Source organism: Trichoderma reesei (genome assembly GCF_000167675.1).
Source record: "Trichoderma reesei QM6a unplaced genomic scaffold TRIREscaffold_12, whole genome shotgun sequence".
NCBI lineage: Eukaryota > Fungi > Ascomycota > Sordariomycetes > Hypocreales > Hypocreaceae > Trichoderma > Trichoderma reesei.
This window is the reverse complement of record NW_006711159.1, coordinates 596,384-613,178: the sequence shown is the minus strand read 5'-3', so window position 1 is coordinate 613,178 and position 16,795 is coordinate 596,384. Positions and strand designations below refer to the sequence as shown.

General features: G+C 54.7%; 5 protein-coding genes across 5 annotated transcripts; 3 read left to right on the top strand and 2 right to left on the bottom strand.

The window, feature by feature from the left end:
* Positions 1–1,682: 1,682 nt before the first annotated feature.
* Positions 1,683–2,825, top strand: TRIREDRAFT_29333 (uncharacterized protein; the record flags this gene model as incomplete). Its single annotated transcript, XM_006966164.2, has 1 exon — positions 1,683–2,825. A coding segment is annotated over one exon (1,143 nt), but the record flags the coding sequence as incomplete, so codon positions are not given.
* A 1,044-nt stretch (positions 2,826–3,869) lies between these two features.
* Positions 3,870–5,846, bottom strand: TRIREDRAFT_4426 (uncharacterized protein; the record flags this gene model as incomplete). Its single annotated transcript, XM_006966136.1, has 1 exon — positions 3,870–5,846. The coding sequence occupies one exon, from the start codon at positions 5,844–5,846 to the stop codon at positions 3,870–3,872; it is 1,977 nt and encodes a 658-aa protein (XP_006966198.1).
* A 3,291-nt stretch (positions 5,847–9,137) lies between these two features.
* Positions 9,138–11,475, bottom strand: TRIREDRAFT_108548 (uncharacterized protein; the record flags this gene model as incomplete). Its single annotated transcript, XM_006966255.1, has 2 exons — positions 9,138–9,771; positions 9,881–11,475. The coding sequence occupies 2 exons, from the start codon at positions 11,473–11,475 to the stop codon at positions 9,138–9,140; spliced, it is 2,229 nt and encodes a 742-aa protein (XP_006966317.1).
* Positions 11,476–14,518: 3,043 nt separating this feature from the next.
* TRIREDRAFT_79075 (uncharacterized protein) lies at positions 14,519–15,676 on the top strand (the record flags this gene model as incomplete). Its single annotated transcript, XM_006966355.1, has 3 exons — positions 14,519–14,660; positions 14,755–15,113; positions 15,183–15,676. The coding sequence occupies 3 exons, from the start codon at positions 14,519–14,521 to the stop codon at positions 15,240–15,242; spliced, it is 561 nt and encodes a 186-aa protein (XP_006966417.1). The 3' UTR covers positions 15,243–15,676.
* Positions 15,677–15,960: 284 nt separating this feature from the next.
* Positions 15,961–16,728, top strand: TRIREDRAFT_108546 (uncharacterized protein; the record flags this gene model as incomplete). The annotated part of the gene is made up of 1 exon (XM_006966354.1): positions 15,961–16,728. The coding sequence occupies one exon, from the start codon at positions 15,961–15,963 to the stop codon at positions 16,726–16,728; it is 768 nt and encodes a 255-aa protein (XP_006966416.1).
* Between the last annotated feature and the right edge of the window lie 67 nt (positions 16,729–16,795).

Below are 16,795 nucleotides of genomic sequence, written 5' to 3'. Positions count from 1 at the left end.
ACAAGGAAGGGAGCCGATGCTGCGCGAGGCCTTGCGGGTCCCGATCTGCTTTGTTTGCTCCGGAAGACCGCATCGTGAGCCTTGCCTTTTAAGATGGGGGAGAGCAGTGAGCTGTAACAGCACGGTTGGCATCTCTTGGTGTCCTTTGTCGTGTGCTTTCACAGACAGGGGCGAGACGTGGTAGGATTCGATGGACATATAGTCGTGATCGGCAGTGTTTCTAGTAGTATTACCTACCTTACACATACCTGGTTGTGCAATCCTTTGCAACGACTGCCGATGGCGATCGAATGGAAGGGAGCAAGAGTCATCCCGCCTCTGCGCCTAATGTCGGTCGAAGCGCAGCAGCCCTGGACGACGAGCCGTCATCTATGCTATCCTTGCATCTCACAGCAAAAAAAAAAAAAACATGTTTCTCCTTTCATGTAGAGCATCTCCCGGGCAGGGCCTTGGTCATGGTCACAGTCGTCAATTGGACAGTCGTGGTCATACGCACATGCAATGTGAATGCCATCGCAATGACACACCACTAACAACTGGCCTGGCAGTGGGCCTCAGCCCGCACGATCCAACCCGAGATGAATTGTCATGTCCACGTCCACAATCGTCCACGCCATTCCACCATGACGGACCCGGTGCCATGTGGGCTGTTTCGCCTGGGATATTAACTGTAGTACTACCAAACACTAGTACTCCGCACTCAATATCAGCGTGGTAGTAATGGCTCGTATATGCTGCTGTTATAATACCACCTTACCTTGACAAGTCGAATCCCCCGACCAAGAGGCATTCCATTCCAGCAGTGCATTAACTCTGGTCGAGAAGCAAAAAAAAAAAACTCTCACCAAGGCCTCCTCCAGCCCTCGATTCATCCATCCGAAGCCCACGTCGCAGTCGCCAGAGTGCGCACACGACTCAGCCTGCATTAGGAAGCTCATGCGCCGCATCGCTAGCCGTCACATTTTCCCTCTCGCCCAGGCTCTCCTTCGCCCATGGTTACATAGCTGCCACTCGTCGACCGTCGTGTCCGTCGAGACGCTTTTTGCCATTCTTCCTCTCCTTGCCGTTGCAACGCTAATGCCGGGCAAAATAGACGTGGCTTTGCGCCAACATCGTCATGTCAGCCATTCACAGGCCTGGCTGTGCGCTGGCGGAGATGTAACACGGCCGCCGAGTGTGTGACGGCAAGATTACCTTCATTCCTATTGATGTTTCGGGTTCTTCCCGAATGGAGCCGTTGGTACTTTCTGTCGCATGCGCAGACAAAGCGATTGCTTTCGAGACGCAGCTTGCTTCATAGGCCGTACATACAGATGAGTACTCGTTTGCCCGTTGGGTGTTGCGCAGAACAAAAAAAGGACAAAGAAAACGGCTTCGTGGTTGGTTCCTTGGCTCAATGTTCCGTGGCCCGCTAAGCCCAATTCTTAGGGGGAAAGGCTCCACTTTAGCCACGGGTAGTTATCGCCTTATCGATTTGTGATTCTCCAAAAAATTTCTGATGAGACCGGCCTCACAGAGAAGGTAGATTTTCCGTGCGAAGCCATACACCTCCCTACTGTACGCATTACTTTTGTTCGTAGCACGGCCATTTAAAAGCTCCAATGGCAGCCACGGAACTGGAATCTCCTCAATTGGAGCAAGTCGACAAGTCGGCGTCTTCTTCCAAACGCAAGGCCGTGGTCGAGGAGATCGAGGTCGACGTAAACGCACCCGAGCCGCCGTCCAAGCGAGCGCGACGAGCCCTCAAGAAGGGAAAGCCTCTGCCGACCAAGCCCTCGAGCGACGATGAGAAGGAGGACAAGAACGGAGAAAAGGAGGGCAAGGAGAAGACGCGGTCCGAGCACGGCGTCTGGATCGGCAACCTGCCGTTCCGGCTGACGGCCGCGGAGCTGCGCACATGGCTGGTGGACAACTCGGGAGGCGTCATCACCCCCGAGGCGATTACGAGAATCAAGCTGCCGACGGTCAAGGATGCCACTCGGCGCAAGGACGAGAAGCCGGCGAACAAGGGCTTTGCGTATGTCGACTTCACAGACATTGGCGGCAAGGTCGCCGCCATTGCGCTCTCGGAGACGGACCTGAACGGACGCAAGCTGCTCATCAAGGACGCCAAGTCGTTCGAGGGCCGTCCGGCCAAGGAGAAGGAGCCCGAGGACGCGGCTGCCGGGAAGGCGGATGCAAAGGACCCGTCAAAGAACAAGACGGAGCAGCGCCAGGAGACCAACGCCAGCCGCAAGGTGTTTGTGGGCAACCTCAGCTTCAAGACGACCGAGGAGGACCTGATGCGCAACTTTGAAAAGTGCGGCGAGATTGAGTGGGCCAAGCTGGCGACGTTTGAGGACTCGGGAAAGTGCAAGGGCTACGGCTGGATCAAGTTCAAGGAGCCGGAGGCTGCGGCATGGGCCGTCAAGGGCTTTGTCAAGATCAAGGAGGCGGTGGAGACGGAAGATGACTTCCGGGATGACAAGAGCGACAACAACGAGGAGGCCGAGGATGAGGAGGGGGGAGAAAAGGGTAACAAGGCGGCGCAGAAGCAGTTCAAGACGCGCAAGTGGTGGGTGAACCGTATGCTGGGCCGCGAGCTCAAGCTGGAGCTTGCCGAGGACGACCAGGTGCGGTACAAGAAGCGGTTCGGCAAGGATGCTTCCAAGAGGATGGACGACACATCAAGACCTCCCCGGAGAAGCAGGACGGATGACAGAGATCATGGCAAGGGAGGCAAGGCGGAGGCTGCGACGCCGGCAAAGGCCGCGCCGGATATTGCTGTGGCTCGTTTGACGGGAGGACTGGTGGAGCATACGGGAACCAAGGTGACTTTTGACTAGCATTGGCTATCTTGTGAAAGAGATACCCTCAGCATTTGTTTTGCAACATTTTCAGTTCAGCAATCAACTTTCGTATTCATGAGAGATTTGAAATTGATTCAGTTGTGCCAATGTCGGGTCTTTTGTTATTGCATCAACCCATTGATATGCCATTTCCCCGCAATCTCTTAATTGAACAACAGTAAGGTTGAATCCTCATTGCAAGGCCCTTCCATATGATAGCTATAACATTGCCGCATATTCTATACTCAAAGTTTCATTCCAAGTCACATCATCGACCGAAAAACAGGTATGAACCGCAAGTTATCTATACACTAGATACGATCTGCCCTTGGTCCATATTCAGCCACGCAGAACTCCCTCCATCTCATACACCCTCATCTCCGCCCCCTTAGCTCAACGCGGACTTTCCCCCCGAAGCAGATAGAAAGAAGTGGTACCTCGAAAACAAGCCTTTAAAAAAGGGGAAGAATCCTTCCACGGACAAGATCTTGGTTAGGCCCTGTGTAGAAGCAGGTATCCCGAAAGAAGAAGCGAGAATAGGGGTAGAAGACAACGATATGGGAGTGGTAAAGGTGAGTGAAAATGAAGCTGAGGGAAGGTAGTCGCGATGTTGATGCCGGTGTCAATGGTGATGGTTGGAGGGAGAAAGAGGGATATCACGCTGATAGGGGCGAAGGAGGTGGATGATCATGTCAAGACGCTGGAGAGGATTGCGAATGAGAGTCGTTGATGATCGTGAGTAGAGTGTTTATTAATAGTACCAGCAGTAAATGATAAATCATGCCCTCCATCCGAATATCAATATCAATACAGATAGAAAGTACAACAAAGAGACTCGTTATCCCAAAGAGTGACAGAAGAGAAATCAAACAAAGAAAAAGTCATAAGCCGATAATCATTTCGTCGTATCGTCATGAAGAGTAAAAAGTCGTAAGGAGTCGTAAGAAAGAAAAGGCCCAAACAAGAAAGTCATGACAAGAAGAAATTCATAAGTCGTCACATCAGATAGCATCACCCCAGCCATTACCTCTCCCCCCTTCTTCAAGTCCGACTGAACATCAGGGGCACCAACGCACTCCTGCTCTCCAAGCCCCTCCAATCCTCAATCACCATCTCCCCGCTGCATCCGCTCACCTCTCTGGCGCCCATATACCGACACATGGACGCCGCATCCGCAACTCTCTCTTTCTTGTTGCTGTTGTTGTTGTTATTGTTATAAAACTCCTTGCCAAGCTTCGCCAGCACAGCCTCCTTGGCCTTGTGCAGAGCGCTCGCCCTTGCGTCTGCGTCCTCGGCAAACAGGCGGTGCGCCTTTTCCTGCTCGAGGTTGCGCTGCACGGTGGAGATGCCCTCGTCGGGGCCGGCTTGGCGGTGGGAGGACGGGGAGTAGATGGTTGGCTGGAGGAGGACGGGCTGGGGCTCGGATGTCATGATGGGGGACGTGATGAGGTTCAACGGCTCGGGGATGGCAGAGTAGGCAACCTGGCTGGACCCGGAAGAGAATCTGAAGCGCATCTTGAGCGACTTGTTATTACTGTGAGAAGACGGAGGAGGCGACAGAGGAGACGGGCTGTCGGGGGCTCGGTCTCCCGAATCCGTCGTCGTCGTCGTCGTCTTGGAGTGCTTTCTATGGCGCCGACGAACACGCTTCCGCGTGATCTTGGTGGAGAAGCTCGGCTCAGAGTCCCTTTGCTCAGGGGTGTCGCTCGTCGACATACCCCGAACGACATCCCTCTCGCTGTCGCTGAGTATGAGACTGTTCAGGTAACCAGCAGCCTCGACAGCCGCACTGGGGCTGGGCAAGCAGCCCTCTTCGCTGGCGCCCGTTACGACGGAGATATCCGAGGGCGCCTTGATGCTGCTCCGAGACCACTTGTCGTCGCCGTCTACAGGGGCGAGGGCCTCCTCCCAGCTGCCATTGTTCGCAAGGACGACGCTCTCGAAGCCAAACTGCTTGACGGTGCCCTGATGGGCGGCGATCAAGCCCTTGAGCTGAGGGGAATTCATGGTGGCATTACGGATCTGCAGGTAGCGCAGCTTGGGGAAGTGGATGGGACAGCGCGGAGGCCGCGTGGGCAGGGGCGACATGGGGGAGGTGACCTCGTGGAAGAGCTTCTTTGCGCTGCGCGGAGGCGCGAAGAGAGGGTCGGCGGAGAGGGCTATGGGACACGGCCCCTTGGCGCCGACCCAGGCGAAGGTGAGCTTCTCCAGGCCCGGGGCGAAGTTGCGGATGTAGTCGTCCATGACCTTGAGGTGGTCGAGGCCCGGGCAGGGGCCGTAAAAGTCCCACGCCTCGACGGAGATGTGCAGCTTGGTGATCTGGTGCCATCTGCGGCTGGCGGAGGGCACGCTGCCGATGCCGTTGATGTAGCGGAGGTAGTTGAAGGCCGACGGGTGCAGCGAGGCGAGGGACAGCTTGTTGAGCTTGGTCATGGGGGCGCGCTCGACGGCGATGCGCAGGCTGATGAGGGCATAGTCGACAATGTCGCGGCGGTATCGCTCGCGCGGATCCTGGCCGGGGCAGCGGATGGTCAGGTGGCGCATGTTGGGGATGTGGTTGAGGGCGTAGATGAAGCTGGGGACGTTTGTGGCGGCGTGGAAGAGCGGAGGGTACTGCTGCGTCAGGATCTCGCCCAGCTCCGTGTTGGCGTACTTGGGCCGGGTCAGGGCCGAGCCCATGCTCGTGTGCGGCTTGTACAAAAAGGCAATCTCGTCGCCCGTCAGCGGATGGACGAGCGGCGGCAAGAAGGTGGCCTCGGAGTGGGCAAAGTGGAACGTCAGGTGCTCGATGTGGTGTCCGATGCGGCCGAGGGCGGCGATGCGCGCCGGCCGCGTGAAGGTGGCCGCCGTGAAGGTGACGCGGATGCGGGTGAAGAGGCGCTTGGTGACGAGGTTGCAGCAGGCGGACGAGGCCGCGCGGACGGCGCAGAGGTCGGCCGTGGCAAGATGGGGGAAGAGGCAGTCCTTGATGTGGTCGCTCCTCAGCATGGCGATGAAGAGCTGTTGTGTGGACGCCATAGCCGTGTCATGTCGGGGGGGGAGAGAGATGAAGCACCCTCGACCAGTTTTTGGCTCTGTCTGTTTTGGTTTCTGCAGATGTTCAAGTGCAGGTTCTGGTTGCAGATGTTGTAATGTTCTGTTGTAATGGATGGTTGTTGACGTTGGGATATTATATATATATATATATGAGTCTGATGGAGAGAGCTGTGTCGTATAAGTGATGCGGACTCAATGAAGTCGTTCTCAACCGGAAGCACCAAGAGAAAACGGAATACAGTTTGCTTTTTCAAAACACCGTCATTTCATTCATACAATAAGAATTATCTGAAGAAGAAGAGAGATTTAAGAAAGAGAAAGAAGTCTAGAGCAAGTGTGGACGGAAACTCTTGTCGACCTCGCCTGTATATAACCCTGACCCTGACATACTCCCGAAAACCAAAACCCAATCGGGCACCTCTCTCACCTCTCTCCATAGGTAGCTTTACTAGCTCACCCCTTGCCGTATTTTCATGCCCAAGGGAATCAACAAGCACTTACAGCACACAAGCTCAAGCGAACAACAAAAAAAACCTTTCGACTTCCTAGAGTGAAAGTCGGAGAGGAACAAAAAGATCCATTAACTGCTCTCTCTATCCCCCCCTGTTTAGCGCCCATCTCTCCCGGCCCTCCGCGCTCCAATCGTTTAACACAACTTGCATGCTGGCTTCACGAAAACAACTGGCCAAGAGCATCGAGTGACTCACGGCAAGCAGCACAAGAAAAAAAGCCTTTCAGTCTCCATCAGAGAGCGAGCAACGCCAGCTGTCCCGCCTTTTTTGTTTTTCTTCCTTTCTCTCTCTTGTCTCTCACCGTGTCCTGTCCGCGTCGTTGTCACACACACACAGGATCCGCGCCCACAGCGAGTTACGTTGCAAGGTATTGCAGCAGCAAGTGGATGGACCAAGATGAAGCGGAAACGAAACGAGCTGCATGTGCCCACCCTTTTTTTGTTTCTCTCCTGCTGTCGTCCCACAGGGGCACCGTCTCGAGGTTGTGGGATCCAGAGCCAGTGGATGATGCCGAATGTGGAGGACGGGATGCATAAGCGTGGGACAGGGGGGAGCGTTGGTTCAACCTTTGGGTCGAGGTTGGGATTTTTTTTTTTTTTTTTCTTTTTCAATTCAACTTCTGCTCTAAGCTCACTTTCTACTCCTTGCTGTCTTCTGAAAGTGGAGGAAGATGATGTTGTACAATCAATAGCGGGATTCTTGACTCGACGCGGTGAGACAACGAAAGAGAATATGGGTGGTAAAGCAGGCAGTGGGAACATGTAGGTGAGAAGAGGTGGTGGCGACGCGATGCGACGACTTACACGCGAGAAAAAAAGAATGAAGCTTGATGGCGAAGCTTAAGCGCGACTGCGATTCGCGCGGATGCACGTTGGCCGACTTATGTCGCCTATTCTGACCCTCAACACCACGGATCGTCATACAGAGAGCTTACATGCCTACATACATACATTAGTACCGACAGCCATCAACGGTGACCAGTATCATCACTCTAGATATTCTTTTTCCCTTTGATAAACACACATACATACATGTGATATCCGTAGACGATCCTCTTACTCATCCCCCCCCCTGCAACAGTCAGGCACTCACTCTAATCGGGCACTTATTAGACTTTCATGTTGTCTCCTCTCAGGTCCCCTCCTCAGGCCGCAACTCATGCCCAACCCTTCCCATCTTTCTCCCCCCCTCCCATCCCAACCCAAACAAATCCTTTTTACCCATGAAATTCCCTCCTGGGCACTTCTCATTCCTTTACCACTAGCAAGTCAGAGACTAATCTCATGCTCAAAACCACGTCCATCCCCAGTCAGGACTCAGGACGCCTCCTCCTCCTCCTCCTCCTCCTCCTCCTCCCAACCTACCAAACCTGCAAAGGCTTCCTTCCCGTCACCTTCTTCACCCGCATCCTCCCTCGTGGCGCGTCGACACACCAATATGCACCTTTATCGACCTATTAGGTAGCGTCCTCCTCCTTCATGTATCTTGGCTCTGCATCTCGACAACCTTTCGGCAAATCACAAGAATGTGCTCCATCACGGCACGCTTTGAGTGGCTCGGGGCTCTGCTTCCATGACCTAGTCAACAGGCCACTTTCGTCGGAGCACTTACCGAAAAGGAGGCTATTCTGAAATCTGCATCTATTATTGATTGCTACCTGCTGTACATGCACACATACAACTTGTGCCACCGCTGGTACGACCCGAGATGCAGGATGCAGGAAAAGTGGCCATATATTTGGCAAGGCACCAGTAGTATCAACCGCGTATCATGTATGGCTTGTAAGAAATTGCATTTGACCATACTCTTGCGAATCACCTCCGGCGTGGCGAAACGCAGAGGACACAAGCACGGGAAGTGCCTCCAAGCGAAGGACCCCAAGCTAATGTGCTCCCTGCATCTATGCACCCCGCGGGAGACATCAAGAGCAAAGCAAGCAGTACTATTAGCCTCTCCTCCCCTCCCCTCCCTCCCCTTTCCCGATCTATCCCGTGTAGCTTCCGTCCTAATCTATCGTCTAGTGTCTGGGGATCTTTTCTCCATCGGTTAAGCATCCGGGCCGCAGAGTCGGCCGGTCCTACCGAGTCAGGGGTCTCATTGTACGTATTTGTATCTCTCTTTGAATGCTTGTGGCATATCGCCGGTCCGAAAGCGGAGAGGGGCATCAGAGCGTGTCTTTCCTTTCCATTGGCAAGTCGTAGTGTGATTATATCCACGAATCAGTCGTTGTCCCGTAGACTTCTCCACGCCTGTACGGCCTCCAGAGCTCCATCTCCTCTGGAATCGGCCGCCTCTGCTCCTCCGTGAGAACTCCGTGAAGGCTTCTGTATCCTCCTGGCCTTTGCCACCTTGGCCAATGTTGGCCTACTTGGCCTCCATGTGCACCTGGCTGTGCACCCTGTACAGGTTTGTCATCTTCCCTCATCGTTATGTAGTCGGGAAGCGATGGTAAATGCTTGGAACGTAAGCATGTAAAGGGCTTCAACTTGACACCAAAACCAATTACTAGATTTGCCGCATGATGTTGGTGTTATTGTCGAGGAATTGCTTCTTGGGTATAGAAAGGTTAATGTCTGGTTCGTGGATGGCGTCCAACTCCCTGCAAGGGATCACCAAGTCGTCTCAGTCTGGCGATATGGGCCTCCTTGGCGATCTCGTCCCCGACCTTTACCCCGTTTGCCTTGATGATTTTGCTCAACTGAGCCATCTTAGCCATCTTGGCCACCCTGCGGATCTTGAGGTGCCCAGTCTACTGGGCGTGTTAGGACCCAGTCCTCCAGGCCCCGTTCATTTTGGCCTTGGTGAATCTGTCCACGTCGTCCCTGTCTTGTAGCTCGTTTTCCCTGGCCGTTTTGTTCACCTGCGTCGACTTGGCCTGCTTGATCACCCTGATGAGCTGGGACATCTTGTGCAACTTGTCCGTCTTGGCCTCATTGGTGTCCATCTGAACTTCTTCGGCCACGTCGTGGCTTCTTTTTGCCTCGCTTTCCCTGGCCATTCTGTTGGCCTGGGCCGTTTTCGTCTTCTCGAACACCCTGGATATTGTGTACATCAGGGCCTTCATGATGTCCTTGTCCATCTTGACCTTTCTGGCCACCTCGTTTCCCGCTTTTGCCGCTTTTACCTCTGCCACGCCGGCCGCCTCGGCCAGTCTGCTCGCCTTGTCCACTCTGCACATGTTGGCCACCTTGCACTTGTTCCTCATGACGTCTCTGGACATCCTGAGCAGCCTGACCACTTTGTCCCTGTTGGCGACCTGGGCCACCATGATGGCCGCCTCGACCACGTCTTCCTCCTCCTCCGCCTCGACGAGATGGCACAGGATGCGGTGGAGGTGTCGGGGGGCGATATGGTGAACTGTCTCGTGACGACAATGAGCCAAGGGATGGCGATGACTGGCGTGTTGGCGGTGAATGGTAGGTGGCTGAAGGTGGTGATTGAAGGCACGGCGGGGGTGGTTCGCAGTTGTAGCTGCGGGAGGGCACCGTTGAGGTCACAACACACAGCCCTTCATCGGAATCGTCGCTGCCGGAGTAGTAGTGCACGTTGTCGACAGGCGAGGCCAAGACTTGGCCGTAGACCCTGAAACCTCCTGCCTTGGGAGCCACTCTGCATGCATCTGCGCCGATGATGGGGCCGGCACTGCTCGTCGGGTCCAGATACTGGCGCATATTGTCCAGGTGGAACCTGTGGTCACAACGCAGGGCGGGCATTCCATTTGGACGGCAGTCCCCGTGGAAATGCTTCTTACTCCCGCATTTGGCGCATGACACAGGCAGTGTATTGACCTTCTTGATAGTGTCTGGGCCGGGACGAAAGGACCTGTAGAGTGACATGCAGTCCGAAGACAAGTGGCTCTCGGCTGACCTGCAGTATGTGCAAAAAACCCAGTAGTGTTCCTCAGGATACCAACAGGCTTCATCCGAGTGGCCAACCCGATAACATTTTCCGCAGTTGGCCTGCCATAATGGGCAGCAAAGGTCCCAGTGGTCTTTTTTCCCGCAGAGTTGGCACGACCGGGTGCACTTGTCGGCAACATGGCCCTCTGCTCCACAGAGCAAGCACATGTTGAAGGGGTCCCTGGCCGAAGGGAAATACAGGCGCTGCTGCCTGAGGGCTTCGGCGCCGGAAGGGACAGCAGATGGGAGCGACATGGTGACTTTGACAGAGGCGTGTTGGGTCTGTCGAAGATGCTTCGGTTGTGGTTCTGGAAGCAAGTCTAGCTGTGATGCTGGCTGTGATCCTTGCTGTGATGCTGGTATTGTCTCGCACATCGTTGCGTCCTGGGGAAGCTGGGGGGCCACGTCTAATATATAGAGAGCGCCGGACTGCTCTGTAAGCAAACTAGGAGGCGCCGCAGCAGAAGAGAGGATTTGGCTTTGAGGCGGAAGCGCCAGCGGGCGAAGTGAGTCAAGTCGTATCTCGGATCCGGCCAAAGTTGCGTCCAAACCTTCTTCCAAAGTCTCCTGCACCGTAGCCTCGTTCTGGAGTGGCCGGAAGGCCCTTATCAGGTCAAGCAGTGACGAATCCTTGAACTGTTGGGCCACCAGTCGGGCAGCCCGCTTCTTGTTGGACTTGAGCCTGCTGTGGATGTCAATGTATTGCTTGTAAGCGGTGCGAATCAAGGCAGGCGTGATCTCCGCAGCACTGGGTGAGTCCCTGTTGGCGCTGCAGAGCAGCTGAGCCCACTCGGTGAATCTGGTGAGCCATGTTCCCTCTCTCTGTGGGGCAAACACAGGAAGCTGAAGAGAGATTGAGTGCAAGGTGAACATCGGAGGCGACTTGGGCAAGAAGACACTGTCCGGAGAGAAGCCTCCAGTTTTCTTCTTCTCGCCATGTGAGCCAAATGCGGGAATTCCGATATCAGAGCCTTCAACGACCTCGAGTTTTCCCGCCTTGAGCCCTTTGGCCCCGGTGATGCTATCCCCAGGGACTTGGCTTGTTCGAACACGCTTGGCTCGTCCTTGAGAATCCCTGTTTCTACCAGCGCTGGCTTGTTCTGCCACCGAGTACTTTCTCTTTCTGTTCAAGGGCGCTTCATCCTCGCTGCTGAGCAGGCTGATGAAATCGTCCGGGTTTGGTCGATGAGCAGTCCTCATGTTGGGCCGAGTGCGTCAGTCTGTGGCTCAAAAAGCCCCGAAAAATATCTCCGTAAACCCAGATTTAAATGAAAACCATCCAGACGCTAGGGAAAAGATCGTGGAAATTCTCCGAAGAGGCTTTTGACCGTGAAGGAAATAGCTGGGCTTGGACGCCTTGGGTATCTTCCCTGAGCAGCCCAAGGGCGAGTGGCGCAAGATCGGCGGGCGGCCCGAATTCTTCGTTATGTCATCCCTTCGGCGTTGGTACAAATCAGTGAAGTAGTATCTGCTGCAGACCAACAAGAAATTCGTAAATGTGCTGTAATGATGAGGATGAAAAGTTGCGATATTGCAAGAGGCGAGTGAAGCTGTGAAGTTGAGCCGTGCCATAACTTCGCCCACACACACACACAAAGGCAAGTATAAAATCTGTAAACGAATCAAAATCGAGACCGAGAGCAGGGGCGTTGCTCGCTTCCGAGGTTTAGCCCGATAGAGGCTGCAGGTGCAAGAGGCGTTAAGACATGTAGGTACGGAGTAGTACTTTATCCGACCTCACTCTGGTCTTCCCTCTTTCTCTACAATCCCCTCCCCTACGGTACACATAGTACACAGACCTAGGTATTTTACCACGGCAAGCACAAGATGTGCTGTCTCTTGAGTGCCTGAACTTGATGCTTGGGGAGAGGACTTGTCGTGGATGCCCTTTCGTGGACGATTCAAAGTCTGGGCGGAAGAGAGATGGCATCACAGGAGGACCTCCACCTACAAGCACAATCTCATGTGAGCTCAATTTCAATTTCGTAGGCATTGCCGCCGCCATCTCTTTACAGATGAGATAGGCGAGCAGGTCCGGATTCCAGTCTCCCGAAAGGACTGGCGGGCTGGGGCTCATGCCAGGAGCTGCTTGTACCAGGCCAAGGAGTGCAAATGAGGTCCCTAAAATAGATGAGAGATGTGGCACGTGGCGCTCGGCAATCAAGCACCTCCTAATTACTCTATTGGGAAGCATGTGATGTTGCATCTTGCGCAGCATTGCGGCGGGCTCGCTTCGTTGACACGCCTCAGGGAGGAACCGTCTCTGAGATCCACAGACAAAGCAATACTGTAGGTGTGTACAGTATGCTGACAATATGAGGCAGTCCGACCAAAGGCTTGCAGATAGTATTGCTCGGTCGTCAGAGAGCCTCGATGTTATCGCTGCGTTCAACTACATACATGTGGGCACGGTATGTAGCACTGAGGATCAATGTGTGGACCATTCGCTGCCAATAATAATAACGGCGAACCCCTGTCACCGAAATGATGAAGCAACTGGAGGTGCAGCCTTCTAGAAGGCCAGGGTGCGGCTCGTCTCCCTGCAGCCCCTTGGGGTGGTGATTTAGATGTAGATATTACGGGGTAGGTGGGACGCATACAGCCACAACGCCCGGCGGTCCTCATAGAGAAGCTACACTAACAGGCAATAGAACGCACTGGTCTCTCCAATGATCACCCGGATATGTAGATAACGGCTAGATGGCACATGGACGTGATTAGATGGGTAGGGGATGCCGTCAGGGGTGTGAGGTCGAGCCAATATGCCCCTCCGTCCCGGGTTGGAGGCGTATCAATGAACGGGCCTCGGCGTTCTCTTGGAGGCATTACTTGCATCGGCAACCAGACGTCAAGCTGAATTAGGTACTTACTGAGAGGCTTTTTGTGATTTGACAGAGCTGGTCAGCTGCTGTCTTCACTTCCTCCACAAGGGTAAATGGCCGTGCTGCTTCGTTACCTATGTTATTAGTCCGCATTAGCACCACTGCCATCAATTTTGCTGTCGGCTCATGTCTCCTGTTCCTGCAGGTACCGCGGCACCCCTTTCTAGGGTGTCTCCACAGCCTTTGACGGCCTGATCCCAGCAAGAAAACCGTCGTCAACCTGCCTGATTGTGCCAAAGTACGGAGTCGTACCAGGTAGTAGACAGTAGTAGTACGGAAGCACCGCCGCCGAGCATCTCCAAGTCCTCAGGACGCTCTCCTAAGCGAAAGAGCCCAGGGTTTGAGACGGAGTAGCGAGTCGTATCTGGCAATTGCTTCAAGCCCCTCTCCGAGACGGCAGAAGCCGCACGTCAGGCATATAATGCGCGTAATGCGCCATCTCTGTTTGCGTGAGACAACTCCATACCGCCCGTCACCTTATTTACATGTACCAGCCCCAACTCAGCTGCTGAAGAATCGAACCGGGAGAGAAAGCCTCAAACCCATCCGAAAGACCAAACCGAAGCCTCAACTCGAAACCCGCTGTGCAAACCACGGTGAAACGCGCAACTGTAACGCCTCTGAGAGAAGCTGCGTAACAGAAGGCAGCAAAAGGTAGCGTCGTATTCGCGTTCCTCCAGCCAAAAAGCCCCCCCACTCCGATGCTGATGAAGCCAGATAACCATCTGCCCGCTTCCCAAACGAGACGTCTGAAGCTGGTTCCTGAGCCTCGGTGGCTGTGCCAGACGTCACTCGCTTAGTTGCATAAAGCTTGTTCGCCTCGCTTCGACCCGCTGGCATCATCAACTTGGGATTTTCTCTTTTTTTTTTTCTCTCAAGGCCATCTGCACTGCAACTGCAAGTGCCTACCTACCTAGGTAATTGATTGATACAGGCGCTCAGGGCACTGTAAACTTCAGCACAGCACAGCTGGAGCCTCGAGAGCTTGAGCACGTCCCACCTTCTACTGAAGTACATAAGGTACCTACTACCTACGGTGCTAGAAGAGGCCCCGTCGAAGGTGCCTAGCTCCAAAGGGTACTGTACATATCCGGTACCTTCAACGCCTCGTTTAACGCCGCGCGCCGCCAAGTACTGCCGCTAGTACCCTTCGGCGCCCCGATTGAGCGGTCGGCCTCTGAACCTGCACAGCGACTTGCGCGTTGCCTTGCGAGTGACTTGGTTGAGCGTCTGCGGCTTGCTGGGCAAACACAAAAAACCACATCGCCAGACAACCGACCATGCCGTCGACCTGCCTTCCCGCATCCTCACAGACCTACGACGCAGGCGCGAAACCCGCCGCCGGCAGCCGATTCCTCGACATGACCGACCGCAGCGCTGGTGGCCGCCGGAGGAGGTCTAGCAGCATCCTCCAGGTCTACCACGAGCCCCCCGAGACGCTTGAGCAGATGAGCGACCAGGCCGTCATCCCCAACATGAACGCCAACTGGACAAATGCAAAGGGTAAGCCGCTGCGCTGCTGAAGAAACACATGCACTCTCGTACCCTTGGGAGCCTCTGTCCGCTGACCGCCGCCGCCGCCATGGCGACCAAATAGGGGCCTGGGCTGTCCACATCGTCATCATCGCCTGCCTCAAGATCCTCTACGATGTGATCCCGGGTAGTACCCAGGAGACGTCGTGGACTCTCACCAACATGACATACATGATTGGCTCCTACATCATGTTTCACTACGTCCGCGGCATCCCTTTTGACTTCAACGGCGGCGCCTTCGACAACCTCAACATGTGGGAGCAGATCGACAACGGAGCCCAGTACACGCCCACCAAGAAGTTCCTCCTCAGCGTCCCCATTGTGCTATTCCTCATCAGCACGCACTACACCCACTACGACTCGACATACTTTGTCATCAACTTCCTGGCCACTCTGGCTGTCGTTATCCCTAAGCTACCTTTTGTGAGTCAAGAACGCCAAAAAGCCATCCTTGGCGAGGTCGCGTGACGATCGCTAACGCCGCTTTTGCAGAGCCACCGAATGCGATTCAGTTTCTTTTCAGATATTCCCGAGGACGCGGAAGAAAACTAACGGCCCGCTTCGGGCTGCGCACGGCGTTATGGGGTTCACAATACATACGAGCTTAGGCAACAGGACGTACAGCACACACATACGAAAGTCACAAAACGGAGAAGCCAATCAACGACGAAAAGAAGCAGAGAGAAGAAGTAAAAAACAAAACAAAGAAGAAAAAAACTCAAAGAGGCAAAAAAACGTTACCACAATTGGGAGGTTAGGAGTAGCGGGGCAAATGGGTATCCGACACAACATAGCGAGCATATTCGTTCTATGATTCCAGCCAAAATTAAGGTTTTAGTGTTCATCAGCGATAATTTTCAACGGCAGCAATTGGTATTGGGTGTCTTTGCCCTTTTCACACTGAGCTCTCTGGGTATCGGCCCGTCGTCGACGAGGTGGTGATTGGGGGGTTTCGAGGCTTCGGGGCTGATGCGGTGGCAGACTGCAAGCCTTACACGATCTTGGCCCTGGCTTGCTCGGCTAAGATGTGAGGCTGAAGGGTTATTCCGACTACAGAGAGATATGAGGGCATTTCCTGTTAAAGATGGAAAGGATTTCATAGCAGCTCAATGATATAAAAAGGGGGCTTTCCTCGCATTCCATTCGAGTCTTTTCCTTTGATTTCGTCACCTCACTTTGCTACCTTCAAGCTCACACTGCACTCATATTCACTACAACACACAGTCACAACACATCTCACAACACAACACAACACAAGCAATCCTTCACCATGTTGGACCACCACGTCTTCGTCTTCGGCCTTGTCGCCGCCAGCTCCTCCCTGGTCACTGCCATCCCCGCGTCCAGCGACGGAGTCGAGGGCTCCATGACTACCTACGCCCAGACCATCATTCCCACCACGCCCGTCACCGGCTCCATGACCACCATGCTCACCAGCTCTGCCCCTACCGCTGCTCCCTCTGCCAAGGCGGCGTACAAGGACCGTCTCGGAGACCTTCTCCGCGACTGGCTGGACCAGCTCGAGGAGGCGGTGGGCGTCAACGACCACCTCCAGGCCAAGAAGCGTGCCGTCGTCGAGGTGCGCCAGACTGCGGACCCCATGCCGACCTTTACTCCCGATCCTCCCACTCACACGGCGGATCCGATGCCTACCTTCACCCCGGATCCTCCTACTCACACGGCGGATCCCATGCCGACTTTCACTCCTGATCCGCCCACTCACACCGCGGATCCCATGCCGACCTTCACTCCCGATCCTCCGGCCCTTGTCCCGGATCCCATGCCTACCATCCATCCGGACCCGACCAAGCCGCCTCGCTATGCGGCCACCCCGTCGCCCGTCCTGTTTGGCCTCCCCGAGTGGTGGCCTCTCTTCGTCTCCAACGCGACGCAGAGCGTGGCCTCTCGCACCAGCGCCAGCCCCTCTGCGGGCTTTCCCACCAACACTCTGCCTCCTTCTACGGGCATGGGCAAGAAGACTGCTGCTCCTCTGGTGGGCGCCATCGTCGCTGCTGCTGGGGCTTACTACCTGCTCTAAAGATTCCCCCCCCCCCCCCCCCCCCCCCCCCCAAGAGATCTGGTTCGGCTGTGTCTTAGCTCCTAAT